This window comes from Pithys albifrons, chromosome 7 (assembly GCF_047495875.1).
Source record: "Pithys albifrons albifrons isolate INPA30051 chromosome 7, PitAlb_v1, whole genome shotgun sequence".
Classification (NCBI taxonomy): Eukaryota; Metazoa; Chordata; class Aves; order Passeriformes; family Thamnophilidae; genus Pithys; species Pithys albifrons.
In genome coordinates this window covers 48,075,399-48,087,482 of record NC_092464.1, presented here as the reverse complement: position 1 = coordinate 48,087,482, position 12,084 = coordinate 48,075,399, and the positions used below count along the sequence as shown (strand labels likewise).

Sequence of the window (12,084 nt, the reverse complement as noted above, 5' to 3'; positions counted from 1 at the left end):
TGTATGCCTTTGCTAGCCTGTTGTCTATCTCTTTGTCAGTCTTCCGTCTAAGGAAATGATACTTCCCAGATAGGTGAACTGCTTGACTGACTTAAGCTCTGAATTGCCTATGGTGATGCGGGGATGATGGAAGACTTCTTGAGGTGCAGGTTGGTAGAGAACTGCTTGACTGACTTAAGCTCTGAATTGCCTATGGTGATGCGAGGATGATGGAAGACTACTTGAGGTGCAGGTTGGTAGAGAACTTCCGTCTTCTTCAGGCTGACTTCCAGCCCAAAAAGCTCAGCAGCCTCTGCAAAGCAGGATGTTAAGCGCTGCAGAGCGGCTTCTGTGTGAGCAATGAGGGCGCCATCATCAGCAAAAAGCAGCTTGCGGACAAGGTGATTCAGGGTCTTGGTGTGGGCCTTCAGTCACCTTAGGCTGAATAGGCTTCCATCGGTACGATATCGGATGTAGATGCCGTTTTCTTCATCGAGGTCTGCTGTGGCTCTTTGGAGCATCATGCTGAAGAAAATTGTGAATAGAGTTGGGGCAAGAACGCAACCTTGTTTCGCACCACTGGTTATTGGAAGGGCTCAGAGAGTGCATCGCCATATCTGACTTGTCCACGCTGATCCTCATGTAGCAGGATAATCATTTTGAGGAACCTGGGGGGTCATCCTAAACGTTCCAAGATCTGCCACAGGCCTTTTCTGCTCACAGTGTCAAAAGTTTTGGTGAGGTCAACGAAGGTTACATAGAGACCTTTGTTCTGTTCCCTACACTTCTCTTGCAGTTTTCTGAGAACAAACACCATGTCTGTGGTGCTCCTATTGGCTCTGAAACCACACTGGCTTTCAGGTAGATCTTCTGCAATAGTGGGTACTAATCTGTTCAGAAGTATTCTTGCGAGGATTTTACCAGCAATGGATAGCAAAGTAATACCTCGGTAATTTGAGCAGTCTGATTTTTCTCCTTTCTTCTTGTACAGGGTGATGATGACTGCATCACGGAGATCTGGTGGTAGTTCCCCTTGTTCCCAGCAGCGCACAACAAGCTCTTGGAATTTGGCATGGAGTGCTTGACCTCCATGCTTCCAGATTTCAGGTGGAATTCCATCAACCCCAGCTGCCTTGCCAGTTTTCACCTGTTGTATGGCCTTGAGTATCTCTCCCATAGTAGAGGCTGCATCCAATTCATGTTACACCGGTTGTTGTGTAATGTGTTGAATTGCTGAGCCTTGGACTACACGGTTGGCACTGAAGAGAGTCTGAAAGTGCTCAGACCATTGGTTCAGGATGGAGGTTTTATCTGTTAGAAGCATTTGACCATCTGCACTGAGTAGGGGGCTTTGAACCTGGTGTGTGGGTCCGTACACTGCTTTCAGGGCCTCATAGAATCCTCTTTGGTCACCCAAATCTGCGCATAGTTGTGTCTTTTCTGCTAGGTCGAGCCACCATTTGTTCTGGATGTCTCAAAGTTTCTGTTGGAGCTTATTGCATGCAAGACGAAAGGTGGCTTTTTTATATGGCAAGATGGCTGAGCAAGGTGTGCTTGGTGAGCAGTTCTTTTCTTCTTCAACAATTCCTGGATCTCTTGATTGTTTTCATCAAACCAGTCTTTGTTTTTCTTGGAGGAGAACCCTATGGACTCTTCAGAGGACTGCAGGATGCAACTTTTAATATGTTGCCAAAGCGCTTCAGGAGATGGATCAATGGGATTATCTTTAAGTCTAGTTTGAAGGTGTACCTGGAAGCTGTCTCTCACTGTGGCTGTTTGAAGATTGCCGACTTGGAGCCTCCTCCTTGGAATGCCGCCTCTCTTAGGTTTGGGCTTGAAGTGGAGGTTAAGTTTGCAGCGCACAAGGCAGTGGTCTGTTTGACATTCTGCACTCGGCATCACTCGAGTATGACGGACATCACTGACATTTCTCTGTTGTACTAAGATATAGTCAATGAGGCGCCAGTGCTTGGATCGAGGATGCATCCAGGTTGTCTTCAGGCTGTCTTTCTGTTGAAAGATAGTGTTGGTGATGGTGAGCTGCCGTTCTGCGCAAAACTCTAGCAGGAGGCGTCCGTTGTCGTTGCAGTTTCCAACGCCATGCTTGCCCAGGATTCCTTTCCAGGCTTCAGAATTCTTACGTACTCTGGCGTTGAAGTCACCAAGGATTATGATCTTATCATCTGCAGGAACATTTTGGGTGAGGCAGCACAGGTCTGTGTAGAATTTGTCTTTTTCCACTGGGTCAGCTTGGAGAGTTGGGGCATATATGCAAAAAAGAACAACATGTTGCTTGTTGTGTAGAGGGAGGCATAAGGACATAATGCGATCGGAATGACCTGTCGGCAGATTTTCAAGTTTGGAGGCAGTGGAGTTTTTAATCATGAAGCCAACTCCTGAAAGGTGTCTTTCGGTTTTGGGTTTGCCTGACCAGAAGAGTGTGTAGCCAGCATAATGTTCTTTAAGGCTGCCTTCCTCATGAAGACGAACTTCACTGAGAGCAGCAATGTCAATGTTGAGCCGTGACAGTTCGTGGGCAATTAGAGCAGAACGACGCTCAGGACGTCCACTATCCCCAGTATCAAGCATGGTTCTGATGTTCCAACATGCGAGTGTTAGTTTGAGCACAACTTTGCAGGCAGGTGTATGCCTTTGAAATCTCTTTGTTTTTGTTTGACCGCATGGAAGATGCCGGTTGGCCGCGGTTATCTAGCCGGGTGTGGAGATGAGCTTTGTTTAGGCCACCTTTGCTAGGCCCCTCTCCGTGTGGAGCAAGCAGTGCTGTCCCTAGAAAAGGCTGCTTGGTCATTCAGGATGCTGCCGCAAGAGACTGTCATCTCCGGGGTCAAGTCTCTAATGACCAATATCTTGAACCGCCTGCATGCAGGGTTGGGTCTGCGGCTTCCAGCTGCTTCCTATCACCTGCCGTTTTCGACCCTCGCCTGTTGCTACAGGGCTTTGCAATGTGGGCGAACCCTTGGAGCCTGCGCAATGGATTTTTTAGGTGAGCCACAGCGTGCGCAGAACTGGTCCCACCCTTTACTCCTGAGGTTCATCTGCCACAGCCTAGCGAGCTTGGATGGTGACAGCGAATACCTCAGGACATAGGTTTGGTTAGAGTATCCTTCTCTTAGATGGATGGCCTTACAGGGCTAAGCAAGCTCCATCTGCCCGGGTTTGGGGTTGGAGTTGTCCTTCTCCTAGGATGGTTGCCAGATGGCTAGCGAGCCCATCCTGCCCGTGGACACACTTTGTCTGACCCTTCAGCTGAGACCTGTCTGGCATGGGAGACCCTACCGGCGGCACAAACCACCTCCAGCATAGCTCACAACCTCATGAGGGCACGCAAGCTTCTCCCTCGTGACAAGGGGGTGTCCCCCGAGAAGGGACCAATATCACCATTGCTATTAAATACAGAGGAGAAGTATTCTTTGTTATAATGAAACAGTACTGAGTTGTAGCCTGATTTATTGAGTGAAAGTTAGAGCTCTTGACTTTTAAACAGCCAAAATAGTTTTAAATGAGCAAGTTGTTTGACATCTTGTTTTAAGATCCTGACTTGCTTCCAGTCCATGCTTCCTTCTGTATTGTTTGTAGGGAAAGGTCGTGCTTGAACAAGTGTGTGAATAAATACTCTGTTGAACCCACAGAGTTCTCTTCTCAAGTCTTCCACTGCTGGTTTTGGATCATCAAAGTCCTCAGCTTGTGACTCACCTTTAATTTTCTTTGTCCCTTTTCTCACAGTAGTCTGAGTTTTTGAATATCCCCCCAAATAATGTAAATGGTCATATGACTGATATGCTGCTTCCTTTCATTTATAAATAACCCTGCAGAAATGTAAGACCTTTTAAGTCAGTGTGTTCTTTTAGGTGTGACACTAAAATACATCCTTCTGGCTAATATTTTTTATTTTTTTATTATTTTTTCTAAATCAGGAAATGGCAAACATACTAGCACAAAAGCAGCTTCGTTCCATCATCTTAACTGTAAGTATACAGTTTTCAAAGTTACTGTTCACTAGAGGAGAGAAGAGTTGACTCCAGTTTGGTGTTCGTAGCTGTAATATAGAAGACAACGGTTTGGTTGTTGAGTGTGTTCAAAACTGCTTTTCAGAAAGATTCTTTTCCCAGTTAAATAAATTGAGGTTTCTTCATGAAAATATAGTACTGAATACCTCTGTATCTTTTGGTTCTGTCAATTTTTCTGTCTTGATATTCTGTCACAACTTCCACAAAAAAAGCAGGAAGTAGAATAAGGTTAATGAATATAATATAGAAGACCTGCACCTCATATTATGGAAAAATCAGGGATTTTGCCTTTGACATCAGAGTAGATTACATCCTCAACAGAACAAGGGAAAGTGTGCTTTCTCAGTGTAGAACAAATCAAACAACAAACAACCCCCTACACTTTCTCACTCACTATCATAATTTCAATGATGTGTACAAAGACCCCAGAATTTATTTCAGAAGGCTCTTTACACTGTGTGAGTTCATAAAAAATTGTAATAATCATATGGATAATATTCTTAGGCATTTATTTATTGTTATAAAATGGTCCAGTGCCTTTTGGCAGACAGATTCTTTTGTTCTCTGGAACTAGACAATATCAGTTATGTAACCATCTCCTACTTGATGACTATTCCTTTATTTACTTTGTTTAGTGACCTGGGTCTGTTTCCCATTTAGAACTACTTGGTGGTTTTGGCACACTAGGGATTTTTAAATTGTCCATCAGTTTTGTGTTTGCCTTCTGAATGGGATAATTCTGCACTTAAGGGGCATTGTATGCTAATATATTTCTAAGCAGTTTTCCTCATACGGAATGGAGTTTTCTGGGAGAGGCAGAATTGGGGTGTGATGTTGACTCCCTGTTGAGCCCTGTTAAATCACTGTATTCTCTGGCTGTGTTTGTAGCCTGAATATTTCTGTGCTCAGATAGCTACTCTCTTAAATATTTTCTTAATATACTGTTTAAAAAAAACCAAAACTCAAGTTCTAATGCTCTTGATATGGAATTAATTTCTCTTTGAAGTAACTTCTCAGCACTTGTGTTTTTTAATGCCACTTTCTCAGTATGTGCACAGACCTTAATAGTGTAAAGCCCTGCCACTTAAAGTTACATACCCAGTATCTGAATCAGTGTTTGTCTTGATTTGTTGATGGGGGGATTTTTTGTGTTGGTTTTTGTTTTGGTTTTTTTTTTTTCTTTTCTAGAGTGTACATACAGTATTGCATAGCAAGCACATACTGTGAGAGATGGAAACACCTGGCTGCACGCTGTGCAATTTTCTGATATGATGACATCCACCACAGTCTCTCCTTTCTTTGCAGCATGTTATCAGGGCACAGAGAGCCATCAATAATGAAATGGCACACCAGCTTTATGTTCTGCAAGTACTTACCTTTAATCTTCTGGAAGACAGGATGATGACAAAAATGGATCCACAAGATCAGGTAAGCATCTGGCATGATCTGGTCTTACCAGGAAGAAGACAACTGGTCACTGATGTACCTAAACCTCCTTATAGAGGGAAAAACACTGCTAGGAACACTTACATAAGTCATTCATTTTCTCTCGGTGAAGTTGGATTATGTTTTTTGGTTGTAAGAAGATGTACTGGCTATTGCATTAATTGTGAAAAAGTACAACTAAATGGCAGGGCCATTTTCCTTAGCATTTAGTTCCATGAACTGAATTTTGTGTCTTTCTGAGCAGAAACTCTGAGCAGCAGTCCTGCATATGTTTCTTTTTTGTGCTTCTCACAAGTAACAGAGATGTATGGCCCTTCCTAAAAATACTTCTGTAGAGCTAAATTGAACGTTTACATGAAAACTATCTGCTGTGCTAGATTTGAAATTAATTTTGTGGAACAATAAACCCTGTTCTTCATTCTGGGAACCTGTATAGTAGCTGTTCATTAGTTTATTGCTTGCTGTGTCCAAACATCAGCTTTAATATTGTTCACTGTGCAAAAAGAGACTCTCCCAAAGAGATTCAAGAGTTTTGAATGTAGGGTCAATAACCCATAGGGAAGATGTATTTTGCTTCTTTATTTTTTCTGGCCTCTTTTAGGCCCTGTACAAGGAGGAACCTGATTTCACTTTTAAAAGGATGTTACATTAAGACTTGATAATTTAGAGAAGAGAAGGTGGCAGAGTGAGATAGCTGTAAACATAAGTAACATCATGCTGTAGGATTTCATCCTTCCTGCTTCTTGAGGCAAGAAAGTTTGACTCTTGGGAATGTATATTCAGTCAACTAGTGCATATCTCCATAGAGAGTGACTAACACAGTGTTGTTAGTATTGATGATAGGGTGGTTATCACTGTATTAAGATGTTTGTAGCGATGTGTAACTGTAGTAATTCCTCTCTTGCCCATTTCTGTGGTAGCAAAAATAGGCAGTTACCAAAATGAATGTGGAGTTCTGAGTCATTTTGATTTCAACCACCAAAGTGCTAAAGTACCAGCTTCATTACCAGCTTAATTGGAAATGTGTGTAATCTCTTGGCTGCTGTAGTTAAGTTTAAGTGTGTAGTTAGACCTTGATAACATGGATCCTGCTTCTTGGAGTCAACTTAAGCACCTGCATGTGAATCTCACAAATGTGACAACTTTTGAAAATGGGAACCACAAGGTCTTTCTTGCTGTCTGTTTCTCCAAGTACAAAGTAGGGGATTTAGACACAGAAAAGAGAGGTTGGGCAATGGAGGCAGCACAGTGTTTTGAAACACTGTGGTATTTTTATTCAGTTGAGAAGTAAGTTATTTTAGTCCATTTTTTTTTAACCCTTGTTTTGACATAGGCTCAACGGGATATCATATTTGAACTCCGAAGAATTGCGTTTGATGCAGAATCTGAACCTAACAACAGTAGCGGCAGTATTGAGAAACGCAAATCTATGTATACTCGAGACTACAAAAAACTTGGATTTATCGTGAGTATTTTTGTGTGGTGGTCCACTGAAAATGGGTGGGTATGTCCATTGCAGCTCATCTTTTATTCAGTCACTTCTCTTACTTAGTGTTCTGTCTATTACCTAAAATGGAATAGTTTTCCCCCATCCCCAGAAATCCTGTTAACCCCAAGCGACAGCTTTAGCAGAAGCTAGAGTGCTGCAAGGGATGGCTATAAACTCTTTAAAATGGATAGACAAGCAAAGAGAGGCAGTGGGATAGTCCTTTACTTTAGGGAGTGTTTCGACTGTCTAGATCTTAATGATGATGATGAAAGGGTTGAGTGTTTATGAGTAAGGAGCAGGGGGAAGGCCAATGAGGCAAATGTCATGATGGAAGCCTGTTATAGACTGCCAACAAAAAAAACTGGGAACAGCATCCAGTGATGAAAAGTGTTGGGCAATTGTAATAATAGTCAGCACTATGAGCCCCACCTCTTCAGTGATCTATAGACAAAATGCTTTCCTTCTAATTTTTTTCTTTTTAACATTGTATGTGGAGTTCTGACTTGAATAGTTCAAACATAGATTAATTTTTTTTCTAGAGATATGATGTTACTTTTTGCTTATTATTCTGGGCTGTGAAACAATGGCATCTTAGTTTTCAAGAATTTAACTTAAACTGTTGATTTAATGTCAGCTACTACAAACAATAAATTATTTAACCACAGATTTGAGTCACAGGTTTCCTGGGAATGGTGTGTGTGTATTAAAAGAAAGTTCAGATTTGCACTGATAGAAAGACAGTAGATCAATACTTAGATTGCTGTGAGATAGTAGTTCATCCTTTATAGATTATAGACTGATAAAAAGTAGAGTCAGAGTGAAGTCATGCAGTGAACGGGCAGTGCACAATTCTAGGTAATTTGCATGGTGTGGATTAGTGGTAGTCAATTAAGCAGTAGATTGAGTTGGGCTTTAAGAAGTTAAAATGAAGCATGATCAGGATGGGATTGGGATGCCAAGCCCTGCAGGAATATGAATAGTCCTTACATTCTATGGAGTTACTAATGTCAGCTAGATCTCTGAAGCCCCTTTGTTCCAGCTGGTCATCTGGATTAATGGTAGCAGTCTGCCTGTCTAGGGAGGATAAAACTTTCCTAGGAGGGAGTGAGAGGGATATGGACAAACCAGACCCCGTGTGATGCATTTACTTAGCTATTCTTGTTGAAGACCTGAGTATGGTCATCCCTTTTCTTCCTAAAAACTGAAGACCTGAGTGTTTGAAATCTTATGGCATTATGAGTTATAGGACTGTGAAAGCCCTGAACAGGAAGTGGAAGTTTTGTGATTTGAGACTGAAATCTGGAACTGGTGTTGAATGCTGAAAAACTTATCACAAAGGTCATGAATGGTCATTTTCAGCTCTTTTGTTCACAGCTTCCTGTTGTTTCCTCCAGTTGGTGATATTATCTAATGGTCATAGGTTTTTATCCTTTGGGAAAGCATTTCAACTGCAATAAAATTACTGCTTTCTTAGATTCAGATTCTCTTATTGGCTTTGGCAATGGCAGAGGAACTTTTTTAGGATAATACTCTATATGTGCTAATCTAGATCTGATCCTTTTTAAATTTTATATTTATAAGATTTAATAGTTGGCTTAATGGTAGAAGAGCAAAAATGACAGATTGTCTGTACTACTGAAAGCTATTAGTAGTTTTCCATCCTCCATTCTTTCTGTTCCTACAACCCTCGCTTTCTCTATCTGCTATTTCAAAACTTGTGCAATCACTTGTTGCTAGGGAAAAAAACAACCCAAACCAACTCCTTTGGAGAAGATTTTCTTTTGCTGAGCTATTCAGATATGCAGTGGCTGAGACTGCTTTGCCTTAAAACAGCAGTGCCAAACCCTCAGGTCAGTTGCCATATTTCTATGGGTAACAATGGCTCACTCTAAAGAAAAACACTTTGTCATTTAATAGTGATAGCTAATAATTAAGTGCCATTCAGCACAGCAAAAGCCATGTCTTGTAGCACTTCACCAGAAAGGAGAATTTTCTCTTCACCTTTCATTCTAATATGTGATTCACAGATTTGAGTATCTTTTTATTTAACAGATTTAAATTTGCAGATGGTATGACTAGGACAGAAAAAGCATGCTCTATCCTTTGCCACTTAAATTCCCTTATGTTGGACCAGTGGGTAAGATGGGAATATAGATTGGATTTCTCCTCTCGTTTTTACCTTTTTGACCACTAGAGGTTGCTCTTCTCCATTGTTTGAGAGCTCCATTCTCTGTTCTGTCATTTCGTTTTGAATATGAAATTTTTCAGTGGCTATTTTAGAAATAAGCCATTACTGGCTTATTCCTCAGGTTAACTTTTAGAAGATGAAAACCAATGATACACATTTATTTCTAGGCTCTGTGAAAGAGTGTATTTGTATAGTTGCTGTCGCTTTCAGCATTTAATCTTCTTTTGAGTAAAGAGACATAGTGGCATATGACGGTTTTTGGAAGTGCTTGAGACAAATCAGGTTTTGAGGACCAATTCTGTCATTTCTGTTTTCAGAAAGTAACATTTACCTGTATAGTCCTGTTGCTGTGTGTAGGAATATCACAAGATTTAATCTCTGGGAGTAAAAGCCCAGGACCTCAAGTATTATTGATCTTAAAGCAATGAAAACATCTAAACTAATGTAAATGTTTGAAATATTTGTGCATTTTATTAATATTGTGTTCACCAGAACTGCAGCACCACGTTGTACGAGAAGAGCAGCAAAGCTGAATTCCTTTAGGAAAAGGCAGAAATAAGACAGCCAATAAAGCCTTAATTCATTCCTTACTCTTTGTCTCATTTAATTACATGCATGTGCAGTGTTTATTTTTTCTGCTTTCCTCCTCCTGTACACGTTGCTGTGCATTTCTGTCATGATCTTTGTCTCTTGTTCAGCCCTAGGTTGATAACTGTAGTTTCCCTTCCCGTCTGTCTTGTTTCTGCCCTACCACTCTTGTGCTGCTTCTTTGCATGAGCCTTTCGACTCCCAAATACCTGATTTTGACATTCACCTCTCACTATTCTGTGTACCCTTCTATTTACCATCTCTTTCCACTGTACTCCTGGTTTGCTTTTTGCTCCAAGGCTGGGAGATGGGGCGGGCCAGGCAATGCTGAGGACTGGCAACATCTTCAGAAAAAACCCTCTGTGTGTTCCACAGAGGTTTGTTAAATTCAGTTCAACCTGAGCATTTATAATGCAGTGAACTTTAGGCTGTGTTCAAAAGGAATTTCAAGACTGACACAAGAGCAAATTTTTCTGGCATAGCATGAGTGGGCTGGAGTTTCTTGTCAAAACAATTATGTAAAAATTGATTTAATAACAGCAATGCAGTGCTTAATAAAGCATGCCTAAAAATGATCAAATAATTTGCTAAACCTTGCTAAGGCTTTTGAACACAAAGAAAACGTTAGGCATTATATTTTAACAGTTAAAATGATTATAAAGTATCAGAAACTGAAGTCTAAAAATGGAAAATGTCAGACAACCTAATCTGGAGGTGGCACAACCAGATTTTCCCATAATTTAAATATTTTTCTCAAGTTTCCATTTGCTTTTGACATTTTGCTTCCCTAATGTTTCTGTAAACATTGGTGCTTGATGGATCTCTTACAGTGCAACCACAAGGAGAGGTGCTGAGACTTGTATGAGAAAGGTGAACAAAACACATGAAGTACAAGGAAAGAAAAACAGAATGGAAGGGGAAGGACATATAAATGAACTGATGATTTACAATTTCTGAATCTACATGCAGATAATTCAGTCTGAAAAGGGACTTCTAAACTTCATTTCCTAAAAAAAAAAAAGAAGGAAAAACCAAAAACCCCAAAACAAAACAGTCTCCACTTGTTTAAAAACAAAGTTTTAGTTTTATTAAATAAATATTTTAGATTATTTTACAATATGCAGCTCCACATGGAAATGTCACAGAATGTTTTCTAAGAGAGTACTTGAGTACTTGGATCTTCTCTTTACAGTAATAGTAAACGTCTGTTAGGATTCTTTTTCTTTATAATTCACCTAAAGATAGAAATACTTGATTTACCCTATGTATATGGCTCAATATTAAAAGAAAGCTGGTAACTAATCTGTAATATTGCACAGCAGAGGGCACTAGCATCGTACCAGATGTCAGTTGTTCATAATAGTTTTTCAACAGCTTGCTTCCATGAATACGAACTCTTTTTAGGCCTAGAAATAGTAGAAATAACTGTTATGAGCTATAAATTCCCATTTCTCAGTTGAATGTCAGCAGATGTTGGATGTTTAGGCTAAATGATACGTCTGTGGATTACTTAATTTGGCTTGCATGTTACAGTTTGTTATACAATGCATTGTAAGTAAAGTTTTCTTTCTAGCACTTACTGGTGAGATATTTTATCCCTCCAAAATATTCCTGTGTATGAGTGGTTTTTAGCCTTATGTAGGTTTTGTGACAGGAATGCTTTCTTGCAACCTGGATTATTTTTAGTTCTTTTCCCTCACCCACCCCCAAAAGTCTCTATGAATCTGTAAAAGATGAGATTTTGTAAATACAGTTATAGACAAAGCTAAATTTGATCATCAGCTCAGACTGTGTTCTGCAAAGGTGAGCAATAGCATCAATCTCTTTCCAAACCTGAGAGGCAGAAGTACAGAAATCCCTCAAGCTTACTCTCACAGCCATCCTGCCCTTGGTGCTGTCACATAGGTGGATGTCCTACTGTGAATTCATCAGTAAATCCAAAGGTGAGAAATTTTTTCTTTATCATGACACTCTTAGCTGCTGATCCTGAGCATTAACAGAGGAATGCAAAAGAATTACTGCTGTTTGGAGGCATGAGGTTCTAAATGCTGAGAGAAAACCTGAGGAATATTTTTTATTAACAAAAATGGGTACATTGTAACCAGGAAAGTCAGACATTATGATATCAGTGGATGATGCCTGTGTAGTAGAAAAGCTATGAATTTTACATAAACTTGCCACTGTTAATGTGAACTGTTAACTGTACAGAATGAGGTGCCTAGGCAGATGCATCTTTATAGTGACCAATAACAGAGTCCAGCAAATTCATGCTAGAGCTGTTGTTCTTGTTTACCATGCAGCTGCATGTGATTTCCCAGGATTATTTGTCAGCAACTATGGACATCTGACAACTTGAACATTGTTAA

General features: G+C 40.3%; 1 protein-coding gene across 4 annotated transcripts in view; it reads left to right on the top strand.

Moving 5' to 3' along the window:
* ELMO1 (engulfment and cell motility 1) overlaps positions 1-12,084 on the top strand; it is a 299,792-nt gene that overhangs the window by 116,717 nt on the left and 170,991 nt on the right. For all 4 annotated transcript variants that reach the window (XM_071561429.1, XM_071561428.1, XM_071561430.1 and 1 more), the window contains 3 exons: positions 3,915-3,965; positions 5,313-5,435; positions 6,787-6,918. In XM_071561429.1, the coding sequence (XP_071417530.1) occupies positions 3,915-3,965; positions 5,313-5,435; positions 6,787-6,918 (306 nt within the window). The remainder of the gene's footprint in view (positions 1-3,914; positions 3,966-5,312; positions 5,436-6,786; positions 6,919-12,084) is intronic.